The 23,165-nt window shown below is 39.9% G+C and overlaps 1 protein-coding gene across 1 annotated transcript; it reads right to left on the bottom strand.

The window, feature by feature from the left end:
- Positions 1-320: 320 nt before the first annotated feature.
- FEM1C (fem-1 homolog C) lies at positions 321-19,730 on the bottom strand. Its single transcript, XM_064735707.1, has 3 exons — positions 19,608-19,730; positions 18,339-19,066; positions 321-8,197 (listed from the first exon to the last, which is right to left on the bottom strand). Exons 2-3 carry the CDS (start codon positions 18,880-18,882, stop codon positions 6,888-6,890), a joined length of 1,854 nt encoding a protein of 617 aa, XP_064591777.1. The 5' UTR covers positions 18,883-19,066; positions 19,608-19,730; the 3' UTR covers positions 321-6,887.
- Positions 19,731-23,165: the final 3,435 nt, after the last annotated feature.

The raw sequence follows: 23,165 nt of genomic DNA, 5'->3' as shown, positions 1-23,165 counted from the left end.
CTTACAGGCTAACCAATAAAAAGTATAGGCTGGGCAATAAAATGCCTTTTTGCCACACATGCAAAAAGAAAGGAGAAAAAGGTAAGTTCACTATTTTGAAACTATGGGATGGAAACAAAAACTAATCCAACTCTGGCTCATTCACTGAACACTATGCCTCACATTCCATTTAGGATAATGGCGTGTGTGAATGGAACAAAGCAACATCCAGGCACCTAAAATATTAGAAGAGGACAATACAAGCTGCAGAATCTGAAACAAAAGCAATCAGCTGTTTACTGTAAAAAAAAAATCCCTACCATTGTGAAAACGAACCAATTTGCAATTTAAATTGCAGGTTCAGCAGCAAAAAGTGTTTGGTGAACCAGTGGATTCTGGGGTTTTTGAGGAGCATGCAATCCAGAGAGGGGAAAAGGGAAAACCGAACCATCCTGTCAGCTTACTAAACTCTAGATCTATTCTGGTTTTTGCTCATTCTTACAGCTTGTGTGTTCTTTTGGTTGGTTGATTTAGCCTAACCAGATAAAGGCTGAGAGCGAACAACTCTCTCTGAAGGACGGACAAGAACTGAAACTATGAGAACATCACACATACAAAGCTAGGAAAACATGTATTTCAAATGGGAATTAGGTTTCTAATTACTGATAGATGGGAATTCTAAATAATCTTCTAAGGAGAATTTTTGGTAAGGAACTTATGACTTGATAAATCTTCAGGAGATATGATAGAAGCAACCCTTTGAACTTCAGAGAGGAACCCAGATCATGTGTCATGATCATGTTTTATGATCTGATGAGAGATGTGGTTGCCATTTTCATAATTTACATTGCCTCACACTCACTGGCTTCTGACAGACAGATAAATCAGAATGCGATTCTTTTTTTCCCCTGTGTGCATAGTTCAAAACTGTTGTCCATAACTTCTGAGTATAACGTCTTCTCAATTTTTCTGAATACTAGAGATCAGCTGCAAGGTAGGCCTTTGGAGAGGGGAGAAGGGCCTTCTGCTGTTCACTGTGGATGGCATTTGGCCCTCTGGATATTATGGACAAAACAAGTATTGCCCATGCCAGAGCAACACACCTCACACTTGGTCTCTTTTCCCTAATCCTGCACTATTTTGTATGATGAGTTTTGGTCTTCAAGCATCAGCCGCCAGCACTTGCTACTGCCAAGAAGCCATTTTTGGATGGTTACACACTTTAGGTAACAGCAGACATCTTTCAGCTGCAGAAGGATGAATAATGATGTAAATGATCCTTTCCAGTTTTTCCCTTTCTTAATTAAGAGAATCTACATTCGGTTCACTACAGCCATCTGTGTGACAATTATTCTACTGCAAAGTTCTGGAGCAGATTTCCTCATCCAGAGCCTCACCTTTTTTGATCCTATTGTTACTGATCAGCCCTAATGTAAAGTTCCAGCTCTCTGAAATATACCCTTCCATACAGGATAGGATTGGGACTACTGTGCCTAACTATAAAGGTATTTTGAAATTACAATGGCAATATTCTTCAAATCTCCAGCTCCCTCTAATAAGGACCTTTTGCTTCTCTCACCCTTGAGATGTTCTATTCCTCTATTTTTTACATTGTTAATGCAATATGGAAGGTCCTACAAAAGGATGAAGAACAAAATTAATTTGTACAGCTTTCTTGAAAACTGTCTGCTGCTTACTTTGTACAAAAAGCATTGCTATCTACTTTTAGGTTACAAACTGGAGATACTGTTTCCCCTGGTTAACAGTATGACTAAATGCTTTTTCTAGAAAGTGGGAAAATAGTTTCTCCTGTATCATTCAGTTTAAGCCTCTTCTTTACTACTACCCACCAGTGAAATTTAAAGGCTTTGCCAGACCATAATTTCACAGAAAGAAAGAGCATGAGATATGACTTTTTGCTTAAGGCACAATTCTTAGTGACAGGAAGGTTGAAGCTGCAGCATTTACATTTAGCTACTCAATAAAAAAAGTAGTTTACCAACCAGTACTGCAATACCCTAGAGAAAACACATATATACACTCGGACAGGTGTTTTCCAAAACATATTTTTAATGTAATCTGCATTTGGAGCCTAAAGAGAGTAGGAGCAGAGAAATATGCTTGTTATTCCTTTTTTACATTACTGTTAAAGCTAAATTACTTCATGTAAAAAAGAAACTGCAATATTTCCATACATGGAGCTAGCCCTGCATAGGAAGTCTTTGCAATAGAATGGAACACAAATACAACATTATTTAAAACCAAACCAACAACAGCTTTTCACTCTGCCCTCACTGAGGGCTCAACAGTTACTTTTACACTCAAAAGCAAGAAATATGAGCAGTCTAGTATGTCTCTCATCAAAATTACCAAAATTACTTTGAAGCGTTAAATACCAGTTGGTGTCATTTTATTCACAGAAGGTAAAATTAGTGTTTAGTCAACTTTTTCATGCTTCTCAACATTTTAGAGTATAACAGTCACTCCACTCTATATTTCAAAGCATTTCAAAGCTATTTCAAGAGCAGCCATATCCCTCCACTGTCACCTTGCAGCTGATACAAAACTGACGCAAGGCACACTTTTTCCTCAAAAGGTTTTTATCTAATTACAAATGCTCCTTTAAGGATTTTGCTATAGCACTGCATTACTTTCTTTAAAGTAGTGTTTGTAAAAATAGAAAGAGGTTAATTTTAACCAGTTGCAAAACAGTTGTTAAAAGACAGCTCTTTGTGAACTTAGGAACAACACAAGACTACTTCCTATCCAGGGAGTGTTGTGAAGTATATATGGAAAAATAACCACAATGTTGCCTTGCATTTCAGAAAATGTCTTTACACTGCACCTAACAAAGAGAACAGAGACACTGCAGACAGCTGGAATCTTGTCACCAGCCTAAGTGATACAAAAATAGGAACTTAATTTTAATTTTTTTTTAATGAGAATATTTTCAATCTTCCTTGTTGAAGTACTTCAGTTGAAACCCACAACTATCAGAAGAAAAGCTGCTCTGTGCATTTATCCCCTTCCCCAAAAAATGCAGCTTAGAGGTCTCAACTGATACCAAGCAAGGAGGTATCAGTTCCTTTGTCTTTAGGGGGAATACCTGTAAGCTGTTTAATCAATTTAAAACTTGTTTCATCTCTGCAGGGCATATAATTATTTCTGCAGTGTTCTCAGCATTTTTGTGTCAGTAGCTCAGAAGCAGTGTGTTCATCAGAAAAAAAGGCCAAATAGGGAGATAAATGGTAAAAGAATGAGTTAAAAATATTACAAAATTAAAATTAAGATAAATAAAACAAAGTTGTGTAAACACATAGGTCTAAATGCAAAGTGGCCAAAAATGCTTGAATTCATCTGCCAGGTCACCTAAGTCTAAGTAATCTGGCAAGATAAGCTCTCTTCAGCAGAGAGCTTCATCACCAAGAAAAATTAAATTCAGCATGGAGGTGATAAATCCTTCGGACTGATGCACATCAGTAGATATTTACACAGAAATTCGTGCAATAAATCAGCATTTATAACAGCCTGGTTTGTTTCTAAAGAGCAGCTAACACAGTAAGCCTTTCTTGGAGCAATATTCACTAGATTTACATAGAACTAATACTGATATGCTTTCACTTTTGGGAATGCTTTCCATTTAAAAAATTGCTAACATTAAAAAATTTTACATTATATTTCTGAACTAATAATCATAAATCATAGAATGATTTGAGTTGGAAGGGACTTTAAAGATCACCTAGTTCCAACCTCTCTGTCATGCACAGAGACACCTTCCACTGGACCAGAGCCCCATGCAGTCTTGCCTTGAACGGGGCATCCACAACTCCTCTGGACAACCTTTGCCAGTGCCTCACCATTCAGAGTAAACAATTTCTTCCTTATATCAAAGCTAAATCTCACCCTTCTCCGTTTAAAGTCATTCTCCCTTGTCCTTCCACCCCACGACTTTGTAAAAAGTCTCTCTCCAGCTCTTTTGTAGCCTCCTTTAGGTACTGGAAGGTCCTATACAAGGTCTCCCTGCAGCCTTCTCTTCCTCAGGCTGAACAACCAACCAACGAATCTTAAGCAGGCTAAATGTCAGTTATAAAGACAGGAATTAAAACTAAAACCACCAAAGAGCAGGACAGATTCCAAAGTAAAAAACTCTAAAAATCCTTTTCTCTGAGACCTATAAAAAAATAATTAATTTTGTGACTTGATGTATAATTCTAGTATGGTATCATTTGCTGATTATCCCCATCTAAAGAGCAGCAGAAAAGCATTAAAATGTATAAATTCAAAAAGCAAACTACACGTCCTCACAAATAAAAAGCTGAGTGGCACGTGTCCTAAGCACTGCAAATCACAGCAATTCAGTCAACTGACTAGAGTTTAGTCTTGTGTGATGCCAGAAAAACCTGCATCTGGCCTGTATCAGCAATAGCGTGGCCAGCAGGACCAGGGCAGTGATTGTCCCCTGTACAGTGAAGCCATGCCTCAAGTGCTGAGTTCAGTTTTGGGTCCCTCATTACATCAAAGATACCAAGGTGCCAGAGCATGTCCAGGGAAGGCAGTGGAGCTGGGGAAGGGTTTGGATCACAAGTCCGATGAGGAGTAGCCAATGGAGCTAGGGTTGTTCAGCCTGGATAGAAGGAGGTTCAGCGGAGAACTTACAACTCTCTACAATTACTTCACAAGGCAGGGGTTGGCCTCTTCTCCCAAGTTACAAGCAATACAAGGAGAAATGGCCTCAAGCTGAATTAGGGGAGTTACAGATTGGATACTAGGAAAAACTCCTTAGTGGAAAGAGTGGTTAACCAATGTAACAGGCTGCCCAAAGGAAGCAGTTGAGTCACCATGGCTGGAGGTATTTGAAACACGTGTAAATGTGGCACTTAAGGACATGGTTTAGTGCTGGACTTGGCAGTGCTGGGTTAAGGGTTGGACTCAATGATCTTAAGGATCTTTTCCAACCTAAATGATTCTATGATTCTTCTAATAGTATACAACATAGACACAGCAAGGGACAAACCAGAGAAAATTGCTTCAAAACAGCAAGTCTGGTAGTGACAACACACAAACAGCACTGCATTCAACATATCTTTGCTTAAAAACATCCCCATAATTTTTGCAAAAATGGCTAAGCTAGTAGGCACCTGTACACTGCCATACACTGGCAGGAATGCCAAAACAGAACAAGAACAAGGAAGGGCTATTCTTATGTGCTCCCAAGACATGTTCTTCCTCAAGTTCAACCACAAATAACAAAAGTGTTCTAACATCAACTTAAAAGTTAAAGTATTACAAAGACCCTCCTAACCTAACCAGTTTGGATTCTAAACATCTCTTATCTCTGACAAAGGCATAAAACCAGTTGTTAGATTTCTGGAGCAAGAACCCCATAGGTATACTTACTGCCCACAACTGAGATGAAACATTAAGCCAAAAATACCCAAAATGCTAGACGACTAAATTTGCAAGTAAACTGTATCCTATCCAACAGAAATTAATTTCACTTTAAGACATTTTAGGGCTAATGTGCCATAATAAATCCTACTATTAATCAACAGTAAAGTGCTGAATTATATTAATTACCTGAATCGCACTCGCATTTATGATCTCCATTTATAGACTTCTTATCAAGTCAAAAGAGCCCTTTCTGTTGCAAAAGCTAAGCTGTTGTGCAAATATTATAAAAAATAGGTACTTTAATAGGAGCTATATACACAACAGAACTTCTGCTTTTGTTACGTACAACTGACATAGCAGAGATGAAAAATCCATGCAAGTATTTATAAAGATACTTAAAATGAAGAAAAAAAAAAGGACACTGCTATAGAACTTTCAATACCCTGGCAGACAGCCACTTACTATACTATATGATGTCTACATCTGGACTGATAAACATCATGCCATCAACATGCTTTAGTTTTCTTTTGTAAGCTAAAGCTGATTTGCAGATTTTAAAGCAGAGCATATATTTGATCTATTTCTCAGAGAAGTGTATCATTAAGGTTTGAGGTTAAACTTTGAGCAAACTTCACATCTAGTCACATAACTGGCACAAGCAAGACAGTGCAGAGGGGAAGGCGTCAGTTGTACACCATGAGGACTCTTCCCCTAGCTGCACGATGCAACAGAACAATTTTCAGATTTAAAGTTCAAGTGGACTACAATCAGAAAAAGCAAGATTTTCTTCTCCCCAGTTTAGGAAAAAATTTCAGAGGATCAAAATGAAAGCAACCTCAGTTAAAGCAGTCAAAAAAATCAAACCCAAGTTTGGAAAGCTGATAAATAACTCCAAAATTCATCATGCTATGAAGACAGCATTCTCAAGAGAGCTTTAAACAAACTGCAAAACAAGATTGGCATTTAAGTTGAAATTGGCCAAGTGATGCATAGAAATATGCTCACACACAACAGTCATGTTAAAGCCAGTGCATAGAGAAGATAAAAGCACTTATGGTAGTTGCAAATGTTAACAAGTCCATACAACTTGCACAGTTTAGCAATGAGTCCATAGAAAAAGAAGAGAGTAGGAGTAGAAACGCTCAAGCAAAACCAAAAAAAGATGACCTTCCCACTGTATAAAATCCACATAACAGTTATAGTAAAAAGACATCAGTGGAAAATACTCAACTCAGTCCCAAACACCCAACAGGCAAATAAGACCAGAAAAGACAAGCCTTTGGCAGACAATTTAAAGTCTAAATATGGCATTACATTTCTAAATAATCCACAAAATATATTATATGGCATATTCATATTAAATACTGGGTAACCAACTCTGCAAATCTGATGCTAACAACACTAGGCAATGAGAGCAAAATGGAGCAAGCTAAAGGAACGCTGGTGTATCACAACGGTGCTCAAGGAAAATATCACCATGTCGTGCTTCAAGAACAGTACTCTGGAACGCCACACTATCATCTATGGAGCAAAACAAAGTTCTCTAGTTTTTCAGGGATATGCCCTGCATAGGATATGTTATGATTCACTATTACACGAGCAGCAAGACACTGCAAAGTAGTATGATTTATGGGCTGGATTAAATTCTTTGCTATTTCCTTCTCATCCAGCAAATCACTAGCTGTTTGTTTACATGAGTTTGTGGCATCGAAATGTGAACCTGACTTGATAAGAAGATTCATGATGTCTGGATGGTTGTTCAGTGCAGCAATGTGTAATGGACTGTTGTTATCAGAGTCTCTGACATTTACATCAGCACCACATTCCACCAGGATAGCAGTAACTTGTAGAGAGGGGAATTTACAAACTGGGTAGCGACCGACACATGTAGTATTATTGTCAACAGCAAGGTGAAGTGGACTGAAGTTATTCTTTCCTCTAGGCTGAAGCTTAAGAAACTTGTAAATAGTTTGTTTCTTGAAATGTTCCTGTTCTGAGCTGCAAGGTACTTTCTCCAACAAGCAAATTAAATGCAAAATTATGGAAAGAGCTTTGTTCAGCTGTACTGGATCAGGAAGACATTGGGTTTGTTTCATGGCCCGTTCTATTTCAAGAACGCTTTTGCACAGTATACCCATCAGATCATCAAAAGTGACAGTAGTGCCTAGCAGGCCTTTTGCCCTATCCTGAAGCATGAAGGAGAAAAGTTCAGCAAATGACAGCAAACTGCTGGCTGTCATAGGGCTTAGAGGATCAAGATTGCTCTGCTGCATGTCCAAAGCATACTTCCATAAATTGATGCAACGCTTGAAGTTTCCAGAGTCTGCATATACAGCACCTCTGTATCTAATATAGTAGGATGTGTCTGGGTGTGAAGGGCCAAGAATACGTTCTCTAATTAATAATGCTTGCATTCTCATTTCATCTGGGTCTGCAATAAGATTTTCTAGCTCTTCTGAGCTGTTTACCTCTTTAGCATAATCATAAGCCATAATTAGTGTTTGTGGCACAGGTTTGCTGAGGATATTAGTCCTATCACTGTATCTCATTTCCATAGCTCTTTTCCAGTATTTCAAAGCACCAAGCAGATCTCTCTTTTTGTCCACAAATGTTGCTCCTAGAAGTTCCAGGGCATTTATGCGCTCAGCCTTACTGGTCTGTACATGCTGGGTCAGAAAGTCCACTATATTTGTGTGGCCTGTCACACTGGCGGACAGAAGGGGAGTCATTCCATAACCATCCTTTTCCATTTTAGCACAGTATTTCAGAAGCATCTTCATGATCTCCAAACTTCCAGATTCTGCACAGTCATGTAGTGCTGTATTTCCTGAAAGAGAAGAAACACAATTACACAAATCATATCAAATTACAGTCCAAATCCCACCATGCTAATAGTTAAAAAAAAGTTTAAAACCCCCAAATATTAATGGTTTTTAAATAGCTTTTTTTTTTCTCCATTTGTGTACCATGAAAACAAGGCTGCCACACAGTTATAAAAATCAAAATATTTGATATTTTTATCTGAAAAAATTAAACAGGTTTAAGAGAAAAACCCACACCAGAATTAAAAGGGAATTCTTCGCTACATAAAAGCACAGTAATTGGCTATTCCATTGTATGCAAAGTCAAGCAAATAGGACAGGAGACCAGTTTGAGTGGACAGAGAACTCCTCTTGGGGCTCCAGAGGAAAAATAAATGGTATGCTGTCTGGAAACAAGGTTAGGGTTTGCAGGAATTTGACAGAGCTGTGGTTCATGTATGAAGGGGACAACAAGATGCAAAAGGCCAAAGCTCAATTGGAGTTGAAACTGACTGGTATTGTGTCAGACAACAAGAAGGGTTTTCAAAGTACACTAGTAGCAAGAGGAGGTCTAAAAAAATACAATTCTGATACTTAGTGAAGATGGTCATCTGACTATTAAGGATGAAGAAGTGTAGAGACACTGAATGTTTTCCTTTGCCTCAGTCTTTAATAATACAGATAAACTGCCTTCTGCCCTGGATTTAGAGGATGACTTCAGGAATAGTGACTTCCCATTTGTTTAGACTCTTCTCAGGGACTAGATGTAGCAGTTCAGAGTTCACAAGTCCATGAGATCAGATGGGATTCACCTGAGTACTGAAGAAGTTGATATTTGTGAGGGCACCACTCCTCTCCACCAGCTACCAAATGTCTTGGGAGTACGGGGAGGTTCCTACTGAACAGAAGCTAACCAGTTATTTCATTTTATAAGAAGAGGGATTACCCAGGAACCTACAGACCTGTTAGTCTCACCTCAACACTCAGAAAAATTATGGAGAAGATTGTACTGAATGCTACTGTAAGGCATTTAAAGAACAATGCAATCATTAGGTACTATCAACTTGGGTTGACAAGGAAAAAGTCCTGTTTTAACTAATTTGATATGCTTCTAGAATAAGGTCACCCATCCATCAGATGAAGGAAAGATAGTGGCTGTGGGATTTTTGCCTTTTAGTGAGTTTTGCCTTTTTTGGCTTTTATATTGTCCCCACAACATCCTTCTGGACAAGTTATCCAAGTGTGGGATAAGTAGGGTCATTGTGCACTGGGTGCAGAACTGTCTGAAGGACACAGCTCAAAGGATTGCAGTGAATGGGGCTATCAAATTTAGCTGACACGCTAATCAAATTCATATAAAACATGAGTAAAAAGTTACTTTCTAAAGCTTATGACTCAGGTTGTTGCAATTATACCAGAGGTACGAAAATAGTTTGTCCCCTGAATCATATTTTAAGAGCAAAATTCAAACATTTTAAGGAAAAAAAACATTAAAAATACCAGATTGCTTCATTTATTGACAGTGAACTAAACTTTCTAAACTGTCTTTTCCTGAAACATTTCTGAATAATGGCCAGTGATTTTACAATCATTTACTAACAAGTAAACTGAGGACACCATCTCAACACAAAGTGGCACATGAAACTACCTGCTAGATCAAGATTCATAAAGTTAAACCCAGTTCATAAAAAAGGAAGTGATTTTCCACCTTTCTAATACCTCAGGCAATTTTTAACATTAATAGCACTAAGTAAGTTATAGGTTGGCCACACTACAATCTCTACCTAGACCAACAAATTTTCAGTTGCAGGAGCAGAGGTGGATTGAAAGTTGGTGAATTTGGCATACATACCTTACCAGCTAAAATTCTCTCTGTCTTTAGAAAAATGTCAATATGCCATCGGAGAAAGGACAAGACCTTTATATTCCTAAGAGTGGAAGATGTCAAATGCAGACGTGTATACAAACTTACCAATACACATACACTTATTCTTCTTGCTACGCTGCTGAAAGTCTAGTTAAAATGAAACTACAGCAGTTAATTCAAAACTAAAGAATGGCTGGTCCCTCAGACCATCTTCAGTTCTATATTTATTGATAAAGGCAAAAACAGATGCACATGGGCTTTGGCTGAGCCAGCAGTTAACACAGTTAATGTTTCAGGGTGTACTCAACTCCATACACCATCCTTCATGGCAGAGTTCTGCAACTGGCAGCTGTTTCTACTTTCAAATGAACATTTTTGATATATTTAAAAAATAGTAACATAAAAGCATATTAAAGACAAATAAGCCAAAAGATATCAGTAACATCCAAATTCTTACTATTGTTTCACAGCTATTAATATATATTTTGCTACTTTTGATAACCACAACAGTGCCAACTATGCATATTACATACTGCAGATTCATCACCACGTAATGCTGCTTTTGACACTATTTTATCAATCAGAAGGCATACACACTGTGACTAATAAAAATCCACACAAAATAAGCTTGGCAAGTGTCCATGTAAACTAAATCCAAAAGTCTGTATGCCATTAATTTACAATGCAGCTATGTAGAACACATGGAAATATGCTTAAGACTCCAAGGAATTTCACTGCTCTTTCCAATTGGATGCTTTAAATTTAAAACAATTTAGTTTTTTTATTGGTATTACAAATACTGATTTCAGTTTAACAGCTTATCAGAAGTAGTGTAATTTTCCAGTTGTTTATACAGCAGTAGCCCTTGGAATGAAAATAACCACAGCTTAAATTATGTCATGTATCAACTAATAATGTGAGGCCATCACTACTAATTTTTATGCAGTGGCTGCACCTCACTGAAGTTTGATTGGATGGTACATATACAGCAGTGGGAAGAATACTTTGTAAGAAACACAAGTTTCCACTGAAAAGTGCCTAGGAGTAAAAAGATAGTTGAGAGTTGTCAACTTGAAAAAAAACGCAAACATAAACCCCAGCCTTAAGAAATAACACTGCCAGCCGTCTATATCTAGCAAGTATCAACTGCTATAGCAGAGGAAGAATTTGAAACAAAACATGAGAGGGGCCTTAGTGTGCAAATCAAAGGCTATACATTCACCACAAACTGACCAGGAACTGAACAGTTCAAATAAACACAGCAGATCAACCACTATTCTGTGAATTAACTCATCCATTTCAAAACATTACACTGTCTATAGTGTCTATAGTGACCATATCATCTATAGTGATAAATAGTGGCTGAAAACAATTCAGAAATTAATTCAATTTTTGTAACATTATCTATTCAGTAACAAACTAGAAAACAATGTTATATCTATTGCTGTATTAAGAAGGAAAAATGCCAAAAAAAAAGCAAAAGTAATTTGAAAGTCATTTTGACAAGTAATTTTCGAAGAGACCTATATGATGGGTTTGGTCAAATTAATTTTTTTAAGGGAATGATTATTGTAAAGTAGGTTTCATCTGTTTTTAAAAGTCAATTGTAAAATGACCGGCAGGAATTCAATCACACATCAAAGATAGCTCTTGTTACCATAACATAGAAGGCTCCTCCTTGCATGGACAAAAGACTGGACTGGAGATGATTCCGGTAGTTCGGATACTTCTCTGCTAAATATTAAGTGTCACTATATTGTATTGCTAATAGTGCTTACAAACGGCTCTTATCCGGGTAAAACTTTACCATTCATATTACCTAGTAACTTCTCCATAACCCCAACTCCAGTCCTTCTAAATCTTGCAGATACAAAGTACAGAAAAAGATATGGCTAGTTGGCATTGTATCTTCACACTTTACTCTTTTGTTAACAGGACTCCTTTAAAAGGAGTTATGAACATTTCAGAAACATTTCATGTATCACAAAACTAACTACCCAGTGCTTCCAAACTTACTGGAGTGGGGGTGGGTATTCAAATTCATAAGGAGGACAGGCTTTTCTATGTCAAAAGCAAGTAATTCCCAAAATAGACTGATAGCTTGTGACAAGGGAATGGAAGAAAATGAAGCTATGACACAGAAAGTGATTTGACTTGATTTGCAACCAATTAAGTGCATCCACTTCCTAATGCTTCCAAAATGCTTTATCAAATCTACACGTTGTAAAACTTACATTAAAACTTATCACCAATCTGAGTTTCTATCCAAGATCATTAAAAACAAAAGAAATAAAAGTATTTAATTTAAATGACTGACTAGTGTGTACATTAACCACCTGTATATATTTTTATAGCCTTACAAATGAAGTCATCACTTATAAAGTGAAATTTTTCATGTAACATTCATTTATTTTTCTACCACAGCACTTGAAGTAATTCAGTCTTCCAAGAGTCTTTACTGATTTAAAGGTATTGCCAGATAGATCCAAATATGGACAATGCATAAGAAAACTGTTAAACATCCTAACTCTCAGTGTGCATAGTGAATAAAAACGAAATGTCTTTCCTTCAAGAAACTAACTAACAAATGCAAAGAACTGCTTATCTCAACAATTTATTTTAATGGAATTTCCATACGATGTAAGGGAGTAATTGCTGTCTTGCTCACTGAAATGCTTCAAGAGAACTTGTATTATGAACATTATCAATTATGTGAATAACCGCATGCTGTGTATGATGTAATTTAAACAAAAACTTTTTAGTTAGAATTAAACTTAAATTGTATCTTTATCTTCCTTATTTAACTTTGACATTCCTCCTGAGGCTCACATTCCACACACAGTCACAAACAAAACATCTATGAGTTTCAGAGCCCTGGTACCATATAATACCTACCAAAAAAGGGGAAAAAAGCAAACCACTACCCCCCCCCAAAAAAAAGACACAGCTCACTTTTAGAGCAAGTGTTTATTCATTGGGAGAATTTTAAAAAATAAGCAAAAAAGCAACAACAACAAGCAGAAAAAAACCCCAAAGACCTTTCTTGGGGATTTTGTTATCCCTTCCCTGCTCCCTCAGTGATACTATGAACCTTGCCAAGCAGAGAAGACAAACACCTTCAGAAGAAAACAAACCTGTCAAGACTCCTTAATGTTTATAGCACAATAAAATTAATTATTTTTAACACATACTATACCACACTTGTCATAAAGGAAATAGCATGATTCTCCATGAGTCCCCTACTTCTCAGTCTGCTATGTCTGTAAAATATTTTTTCCCTTACCAGCAGGTTTGAGGTCACATCTTTCAGTACCCCTTACTAACAACAATACTGAACTAGCACTAGCCCTTGATCTAGCCCTTGATACAATACCCATACAGACAGAAGTTTGCATTCTTCTGTACTTCCCAAAATGAGGAAACAAAGTCCAAAGTCAACAAACCTTGTTTACCATATTATTTTACAAAAATATTAAATACTGTGACAGTAGATTTGAAGAATCACAGTATTCCTTTTTTTTAATGCAATTAAACACTCCTGTGCATATCTCAAGAGAAAAGTAAGAGAATGCCTTGGCCAGCAGTTCTTAGAAACAAAATTCTGATCTTCTAGTACTCTGGGGGAGAAAAACCAGTCTTAAGGCTAGCTGATGAGTCCTTTAACTACAAAAGGCAGGCAGAGTTGGTGAAAACCACTAATAAAACCACAGAAAGCACTTTGAAGAGAGAGATTGCAAACCAGGCCACTGAGCAATGGAAAGACTTACCAGCTATCTTCAGGTAAAACAGCTGCCTCTTAAGCATGTATTTTGAAAAAAGGTAACAATTCCCTTGCATTTGACCCATCCTGGCTACCAACACATGCATATTTTATCCATGATCTAACTCACTAATTGCTGCAATAATGGATTTTTTTCCCTTTCTTTCTGCAAATCTGGCAGAGGAGAATAAAGTATAAACACAAGCTATTAAAATGTGCACTGCAAATTTTCAAAATGCAAGATCTTAACTGTCCTGTCTGGAACTGAAGCAGAAGTATAAGATTTCTTTACAATCAGTCTTGAATGAAAAATATTTCAACGGGGAACTTACATGAAATATTGTACCTTTAATAAAAAAAAAAAAATCAAAAAAGATAGCCTCAAAGGGCCCAAATCTGGAATCTGGAATCCTTAAAATGACTGACACTTGTATTAAGAGAGTAAACATTTGCCTGCCTACTCATCACCAAATGCGCACATCAGCAAAACACTGTCTTTGAGAATGCAGTGGTCTGTTCTGAACGTAATAGTAAGGCGGCACCACTCTAACAACAAATCACTGGCAGGCTTCATAGTGCAGCAGAACAGAAAACGGCATGCAGCTGACACAGAACATGCTCCTCATCTGGCACAGACACAAAACTCTGCTTCATTTGAGGTTTTACTTTAGGATTCCACCTTCTGAAAAAAGTTGTGTTTCTGCTACTCTAACATTACCCACATTCTTCCTACTTTTAGGAACAGCATAAAAACTTGCCATCTGAGAGATCATTAACTACAAGTGAAACTCGTTAAACTTTATTTTTAATTTGCAGCTTCTTAAATGAGGAGTTGTTCTGCTGGTTTCAGCTGAGTAGAATTCATTTTCTTCACAGTGGCCAGTAGGGGCTATGTTTCGGATTTGTGCTGAGCACAGGGCTGATAACACAAAGATGTTTTTGTTGTTGCTCAGCAGGGCTTACACAGAGCCAAGGCCTTTTCTGCTCTTTGTGCTGCCACACGGGTGAGAAGTTGGGAGTGCATGAGAGGCTGGGAGGAGACACAGCTGGGACAGGTGACCCAAACTGACCAAAGGGATTCCCAGACCATGTGACATCATGCTCAGGACGTAAAGCTGGGGGAAAGAAAGAGAAAAGGTGGACCATTTGGAGTGATGGTGTTTGTCTTCTGAGGTAAGTGTTACACATGAGGGACAACTGCTCTTGTGGAGCAGGACTACGCATGGGAAGTGGCGAATTCCTCATTTTGCTTGGCTTGTGTGCTCTGCTTTTGTTTTCCTTTTTAAGCTGTCTTTATCTCAAGCCACGAGTATTCTGCTCCTGGTCTCACTGGCGGGGAAGTGAGCAAGCAGCTCTCTGGGGCTTGGCTGCTGGCTGGCATTAAGCCATGACAGCAGAACACTGGCGAAAGCTATGAATCAGAGACATTGGTAAATTAATTCACTTTATGAAGTATTGCTTAGGCTGCTTCCTATCTGTAGATATCTTTGCTGTTTTCCACCATGACAAAATAATAAAACCCACCCACCCTTCTTACCCCACCTATCAGTTTGTCCCCATCACTTACACTGTTCATGTAAACTAAAATACTTTTAAAAATATCCTCTGTTTACAGTTCTGCTGCCTAAATCCTACACAGAAGCTCAGGGAAACTGTGAGAAAGTTCAGATCTGCAAAACAGTAGAAACAAATACCATCGAAGGCTCGCACTTTAAATTCAGAACCACTGGCCATCTTTCACAGTTGAGGATTCATTTACCCAAACATCCACCAGGTGACACTTCCAGACTTGCACTTCACCTCATTCACCTCAGTGCAGCATCTTACCTGACACACTCTGAAATCTTTATGAACATCTTAATTTCCTGGCTGTACTTCCATACTTTCACAATTTTCTCAAGAACCTCTGAATTTCCATAGTCCAAAACACAGCTGTGGGATTCTGCATTTTAGAAGCAAGATTTCACCACATGTTGTCACCTACTCTTTCATACATTTAGATGCATGTGAATTTACCTATTTTTTTCTATCAAAGTATTCAGATTTCTCCCTGTAACTGTCAACACTCTGAAACATTTTCATATCTATATATTCAGGAAGCTTAATATACATATTACGTGATATTCTGCAATATGAAAATCCAGTGGAAAACCACAAGACATAGGTCAAGTAATTCTGCCCCTCATGCTCACACAAGCTCTAAGGATCTGAAAAAGGATCTACAGAAATCTCCCACAACAGCAACTCCACTGAATAGTTCTGCTCTTTTAAGAAGTATGCAATTTTAAATGCAAAAATTTTTTCTTTACATTTTTCAGGAAAGAACAGGCTTCTCTATACAGGGCCCAGGAAGGCGCCTGTCTAAACAGAACTCACATAAAAGGGCAGCAACTCTTACTACTCGGGAGCAGAACACTCAGATGCTCTGTTATCTTCCTGCTACAAGCACAGGACACTGTCAGCTATTTAGGACACAGCAGGGAGGAGTAGAAACTGAAAGTAATACACAAGATTCTTTGAGGGGGAGGGTGACAATGCAGAATGAATATTGTTTGACTAATTTTAAAATCAATAACATTTTTGCAACACAAAACTGAGGAGGTTACCTGCTGAACCTCAGCCACTGTTACAATACTTAGAGCTACCAATTGTCCTCAGTTCTTCTGCCTTTCTGCAAATGACGTTCAGGGTTTATAGTACTTTCCTGCTTGCTTGCTTTACCTCACCACTGCATATTCAGTAACTTCAGAGATAAAACTTCTAAAGATACCAAAAATATGCTCCTGTCATACCAGAGGTGACTTCCACACATTACCAACAGACAGCTATTACGTACACACATCCAGTTGTACACATGACAGTTTCAAGTGTAAAATGAGTTTTAATGAACTGAACCATATCCAATCCAACTTTTTAAATTAAGGATCATTTATCTACTTTAAGAACCTTTGCTTGTCTGCCTAGATGCAAGTCACACAGAAAACTAAAGGAAATAGAAAGGAATTAAGATAACTGACACCACTGAGAAAATCCCCAGTCATTTAAACAAAGACAAATAATGCTAGTTCACTAATAAAGTGAATAAAAAGGATGAGTAAGGTAAAGCCTATTCCACCAACACAAAATGAGGGAGAAAAAGAGCTGCAGAATTACATCTCTTTCCCAATTAAATCAAGTATTTAAGAGCATTGCTTGGTTCACACCTATCATATAAATGGATAAGTTTAAAACTAAACCTCAAGTTTTCAGTTGCTTACACACTTTATATTTAGCTTGCTATTCCCAGAATGTTATTTAGAAAAATGACATTTTTATCCTACCACAAGTCCATGATGATTCATGAGCAACCTCAAACCCTTACAAAGGAAGATTTATTTTGCTCTGCCCACCTCCATGACAAATCTGTAGTTTAGCTTTCTTTACGCTAAACCCACATATTTGCATGATTTGTTGAGAAAAGGCATATTTAACCATATTTAAGGCATATTAGCAGCTTTTCTACAGATTACTCTCACATTTGGTATTTACCAGTATCATACAACAATTTAAACACAAAGGATACTTTAACACCAATAACTGAAAGGTACAGTATACAGTTACAAATGTAATTAACCTGAAAAAGGCAGAAGTATTATGCTGCAAAACAACTGCTAGCAGATTCGTTTTTTTATGTATTTATATATATTAAAAAACCCAAAATCTGATGAAACATAATCCTGGCTCAGTGAGATAAAAAATTAGCTGTAAATTGAAGCAACTGGTGTGCTTTTCAGGCTAATATCACAACTAAATACAAGTCTGATATGTAATAGAAAATTTGTATGTTCAACTCATTATGGTCACAGGAAAAAAGGCCAGAAATCTTTAATTTGTGTGGTAACACCAGAGCAACTGTAAACATGGGCAAAAGGGTTTGAGATATGTGAGCCACTGGAAGCCCTTCTGCTGAGATCACAGTCATCTGTATCTTCATTTCTTCAATCCTAATATATATTTTTGCTTACTAACACTGAAAAAGGTATAAAATTACTCAGTAATTTGGAGAGAGTGGGTGAAGAGGAAAGTGGTTATTAATTTTTGAATGCAGAAAGTAATTCTTCTCCTTTATGCGTATTTCCTTAGATCAGCCTTACTGGCACGGATCAGTTTTATATACAGCACACTTGGTGTCTTAAGAATTACTACGAAAACCAAGAACACATGCTCATGTTTTTGTGTATGCTGCTAGACCAACCTACTACAAAGAGCGGTTTTCAGCAACTTTATTAGCTTTTAAAACATGCATAAATGTGACACTTCATACAACTAAGTCTTTTAAGAATTAGGGATTTAAGATTAAAATGTATCAATTTAAACAATAATTTTCTAATCCACGTTAAAAACCAGTAAATTAAAAAGAAAAAGTAAAAACATACTTATAAACGCTTAATATATTATGCTTTATGAGAACAGAAGAATTTTTTTGATGTCAGGCTCTTTATGAAGTAAATTAGTAACTTTACCTCTATTTACCACAATGAAAGTCAAAAAACTAACTTACCTTTAACACTTTTTCTGTTCACATCCGCTCCTTTTTCAAGTAAATACTGAGCTATTTCTTTGTGGCCTTTGTAACATGAGATCATCAAGCACGTATGCCCGTGACGGTTTGATACTTCCAGGTCTGCTTTGTGCTCTACAAGGTACTTGACTATTTCCAGGTGACCATCAAAACAGGCAGCTCTAAGAGGCGTTGAATTTGTCAGCGTTGTGTTGTTGACAGACGCACCATGATCCAACAGACACTGAACAACCTTCAAGTGGCCGGCGGCCGATGCTGCCCACAGCGGCGGAGCTCCCTCGATGGTCTCACCATCAAAATTCACCGAGCCACCAACCTCTATCGAGGCAGAGCAATGGTCCAACAAGTATTCCACCATGTCGAGGTGACCATAGCGGGCTGCCATGAGAAGTGGCGTGGCACCATTGGTTTTTTCTGACATCAGCTGGGCCACCTCTTCCCTTGTTTTGCTTGCCAGTAGCTTGGAAAGGAGCCGCAGCTTGCCATCACGAGCAGCGTTGAAGACTGCTGTCTTTAGATCCATTTAGCCTTGACCTCTCTACTTCCCGATGGATACACACCTGAATTTTTCAGCCAAGAGTTTACTGTAAGTGCTTAGCCCAAACAGAATGTCCCCACCTTCTTCTCAGATCAGTTTCATCCAGATAGGACAACATGGAGACTCCAAACAGGGTCCTGACGAAGCGCAGGCTGTGCTTATCACAAATCTGCAAAAGGAGAATTCTCGATGTTTTCACCTCCTACTTCGCAAACAAGCAACCGCATTGTATTTTCCCACAGCTACACCCAAACAAGTCGCTGCTGTGGCGCGCCGGTGTCCAGCTGCATTCCTTGGGGCTCTCCCGGGCCGCGCGGTGGCCCCTGAGGAAAGCTACGGGGAGGAGGGGGCTGATCCCACCAGCGCGTTATCCACGCCGGACACAGAACGATCCTCTTCTCCCTCACGCCTCCGTCAGCTGCACCCCCGACTCCTTTCGGGGCGTATCCCGAGTATAGAGCCTCCGCTTCCCGCCGGAAGACCCGCAGACACGCACCTCCAAAGCAGCCGGGCGGGGAAGGCGACGGCCGCATTCCGGTCAAGCCCCGGACGCCGGAGAGAGCCCAAGCCCTCCGCTCGCCTCACCACCGGACCCGCTGCGCCCAGAGTCCCGCAGCCCCATCCCCCTCCCTCCTTTCCCGCACGGCACCCAACCCCCGCGGCCGCCGTGCTCGGAGCCGGCCGACAAGGCCCGCCAGGCCGCGCGCTACCTTCCCGGGGCGGTCCGGGCCGCCTCCCGCCGCCGCCGCCGCCGCCGCCGCCCTCAGAAGGACGCGCCCGCCGCCGCTGCCCGCGCTCCGTCCGGCGCCTCCATGACAGCCGGGCCCCGCCGCCAGGGCCGGCCCTGCGCAGGGGGCGGGGCAGCCCCGCCGCGGCCAATCAGAGCCACGCCCCGAGCGCCTGGGGGCGGGACTACGCCGCCGCTGGAGGGCGCGGTGCGGGCACAGGCGGCCGCTAGGGGGCGCTGGGAGGAGAAGCGCGGGGCCCGGGTGTGCAGGGAGCGCGAGGGTCCCACAGGGTCCCACAGGGTCCCACAGAGGTACTTCGGGAATGCTCTTCAGAGACACGCCGTGGGCTTTGTACGGACACATCTGTGCTGTGTACCGGCACCGCTGGGTCCCGTCCTGTGCTCCGCAACGCAAGGAAGACCAGGAGCTGCGGGAGCGGGGGGGCAGAGACCACATGGATCCTCTGGGATCAGGATCTCCCGTACGAGGCGGGACTGCGGGAACTGGGCTTGTGTAGTTCGGAGGAGGCTGAGAGGGGGTCTCATTAATGCGTACAAATATCTCAAAGTCGGGTGCCAAAAGGATGCTGCCAGATTCTTTTCAGTAGTGCCTAGCAGTACTATGAGGAGTAATAGACATAAACTACAACACAAGAAATTCCACCTCAGCCTGAGGAAGAAGTTTGCACTGAGAGTGGCAGGGCACTGGAACGGGCTGCTCAGGGGGATTGTGGAGCCTCCTGCTCTGGAGGCATTCCAAACCCACCTGGATGCATCCCTGTGTAACCTGCTGGAGTTGACCCTGCTTTGGTGGAGGGATTGAAGTCCATGGTCTCCAGAGATCACTTCCGTACCTATTTTATGATTCTGTGATTCTGTGCATATGTGCTTCATGAATTTAAAAAAATTGGATTAAAAGTCCAATTTTTGCAGCACAGAGGAGGATCTGGTTCTGGACGATGTTGCTGTCTGGTGCAAAATTTGCCTTTCTCGATTGAGATTGCAAGTGGCTTGCTACAGGCTTAGAATGTGGCATTTATTGTGTTCCTATGATAATAGAGAGAAAACTCCTAAAAAACTCGTAAATTCTGTCACACCTGAGTATGTTACCTGGAAGCCTTAGAGAGGAGCCACATGCAGAAAAAAAAAAATCAGAGAAGGCTTGTAAGCACTTCAAAAAAAAAAAAAAAAAAGAAATAAAAAAAAAAGAAAAGGAGAGAGAGAGAGATAACAGTTCAATTTGTAATTGCAATGTAACAGAGTCTGGGTGGCCCTTTGTCCCTTTGTACCTAGTGCTGGCAATATGATGCACAGGCTGCTGGTTGTTTGATCTGCAAGAGTCAGAAGAAGAAAGACCATAAGAAACTGATGGGAAATTAGAATAAAGACATCAACATTTTAGAGGAAGTGGTGGTATTGATTTGTGGAGATGCATTAAAAGACCTAACTGTGTGAAAATGCTCAATTAAAAGGAAGTGGGGAAAAGAAGAAAAGAGAACATTTTCAAGAAATTTCAGAGGAATGGAGGATTTATTTGAAGAGAGTTGCCAGGTGAAGTCAACAGCAATTGGAAACAAAATTAACAGATGAAAGGGCATACTTAGCATCAAAAGTAATATGCTGGTAGGGAGGCTCTGCCAAGCCAGAAAAATAATTTGAAAGTTGTGGGTGCTAATTGATAATCATGGTGGGCTGTGTAAATCACAGCGTATGTAAATAAGGTCTTACAGGGAACAGTTCTGTGCTGGAGATGATAACCACACTGACCTTCCCCCTTCAGTCGCTGGAGTTCCAGGGCAGGCAGTGCACTCAGCACTGATGGGCTTGAAAACTACAGGGCAGGGGGTGTACTAATGCCTCTGTGGGTGTCAAACACAGCCTGTTCTCACTCCCCTCCCAGATCTGAATTAGGCCAAGGTCCTAATTCAGAGGATTCAAGGTCCTAATTCAAGGTCCTAATTCAGGGTCCAGCGAGGGAACATTGGTCAAGTAGGCCAGAAGGGAACAGGAGTGGCTTCTGCAGAGATGTAATGCCTGGACCATGGCAGAAGATAAACCTTTGCATGCAATCACAAGGCATATTGATGGAGATTTTAGACACTGCCTGTCAGACCACCAGGATTATTCTTTATATAAAAATATCTTACTCCTGTGGCAAATAATAAGTCTGCCTTGATATTTCCAAAATCTACCTTAGAGTAACTAGGTGTAGTCATCTATGAATTAAGCAGAGAAATTAATTATTGAAGAAAATTTTACAGGAATTATACTTCTCTAAGTGCCCTGATGCCACTTTTCTCTTTTCTATCTCATTATACATATATCTTCAAGAATTACTTCTATTTTAAGAAGGCCATTCTCATGATGTAATGGACTTAAGGAGGTCTGACTATGTGGCTGCCTGCTGACTGCTGTTGTATGAATGTCACACTTTCATACTGCCTTGTGGAGAAAGCACTTGCTGGGCAGTACTGACTCTGGGGGCGCTGACAGCCAGCATGGCATGGCCCCAGCCTGCACTTCCCTACTGCAGTTATTGTCTGGCTCCCAGAATGAACCTAAGCCAAACTTCCCAGAGGTAAAAAGCAAATATTTTGAACCAGTGCACCAGAAGCACCATGAAAAATAAGAGATACCAATCCATACTTTAAGGTTTCAGCTTCAATCATTCATAGCTAGTCAATCTGTCACGGGCACACTGCCAGCAACCATTTAATTTGTCTTACCTCCCCCTCTCTTTGGCCCCATGCTGGATGTAGGAAAAGTGGCCCCATGCCCATGGGGAAGAGGGGTCTTGATGTCAGGCTGGGATCTTTGATGGTGCCACGAACACAATGATATCATTGAAAAAAGCAAGTCAGTCTTGATGCTTGTTCAGTTTTGCAGTTTCCCTCCTCAAAACACTCTGGTTTTGAAAGCTGTGAGTGGAGAATGGTGTTAAGTGAAATAATAGTGTTGCAATTACTTAGTTCTCACCTCAGGGTATTCTTGTCCTCACAGCTGTTCACAGTAGACAGCAGCAGGGATTTGTCACATACACAAGGGACTAAGGTGCTACCCACCTTGCAGACACCTCTGGTTTTGTGTGGAGCAGTTGTCCCCTCAGTGTCTGGGTCACAGCTCTGTAGCACTGTCTCATACACCCGTGCTTTACTGTTGCATTCACATCACTCATTCTAGATTGAAGAATTTATATTAATTTTGTGTACAAATGGTAATACCATAAGGAAAAGCCCAGAGGTCACTAGATAGTTCTTGACAGTGCTTGGTATGAACTAGCTGAAGGGTTTTCAAGATTGCCATTGATAATATTTTGGAAGTCAGATTCTGACTTCAGCAAGAGATATGCTTGTAAAGTGCTGTATTCAGTTTCAGCCCTGCACTTCCTTATCCCTGTGACACAAGGTGCAGAGGTTTCTTCATCTTCAAGGCAGACTATGCTCAGCAACACAGCAAAGAGAAATCTAATCTAATCCACATCTCAGTTGTTAGCTTTGGCACCAGAAGACATATGTATGCATTAATACAGTGATCTCTTCAA

Source organism: Zonotrichia leucophrys, chromosome Z (assembly GCF_028769735.1).
Source record: "Zonotrichia leucophrys gambelii isolate GWCS_2022_RI chromosome Z, RI_Zleu_2.0, whole genome shotgun sequence".
In the NCBI taxonomy this organism is placed as follows: Eukaryota; Metazoa; Chordata; class Aves; order Passeriformes; family Passerellidae; genus Zonotrichia; species Zonotrichia leucophrys.
This window is presented reverse-complemented; position numbering and strand designations above follow the sequence as displayed.

What these genes read in the sequence shown, in the direction of transcription:
- FEM1C (XM_064735707.1), bottom strand. Translation starts at nt 18,882, where the DNA reads ATGGATCTAAAGACAGCAGTCTTCAACGCTGCTCGTGATGGCAAGCTG. An exon ending in GAACAGAAAAAGTGTTAAAG is followed by an intron (nt 8,198 to 18,338) that starts GTAAGTTAGTTT and finishes CTTCTCTTTCAG; the next exon opens with GAAATACAGCACTACATGAC.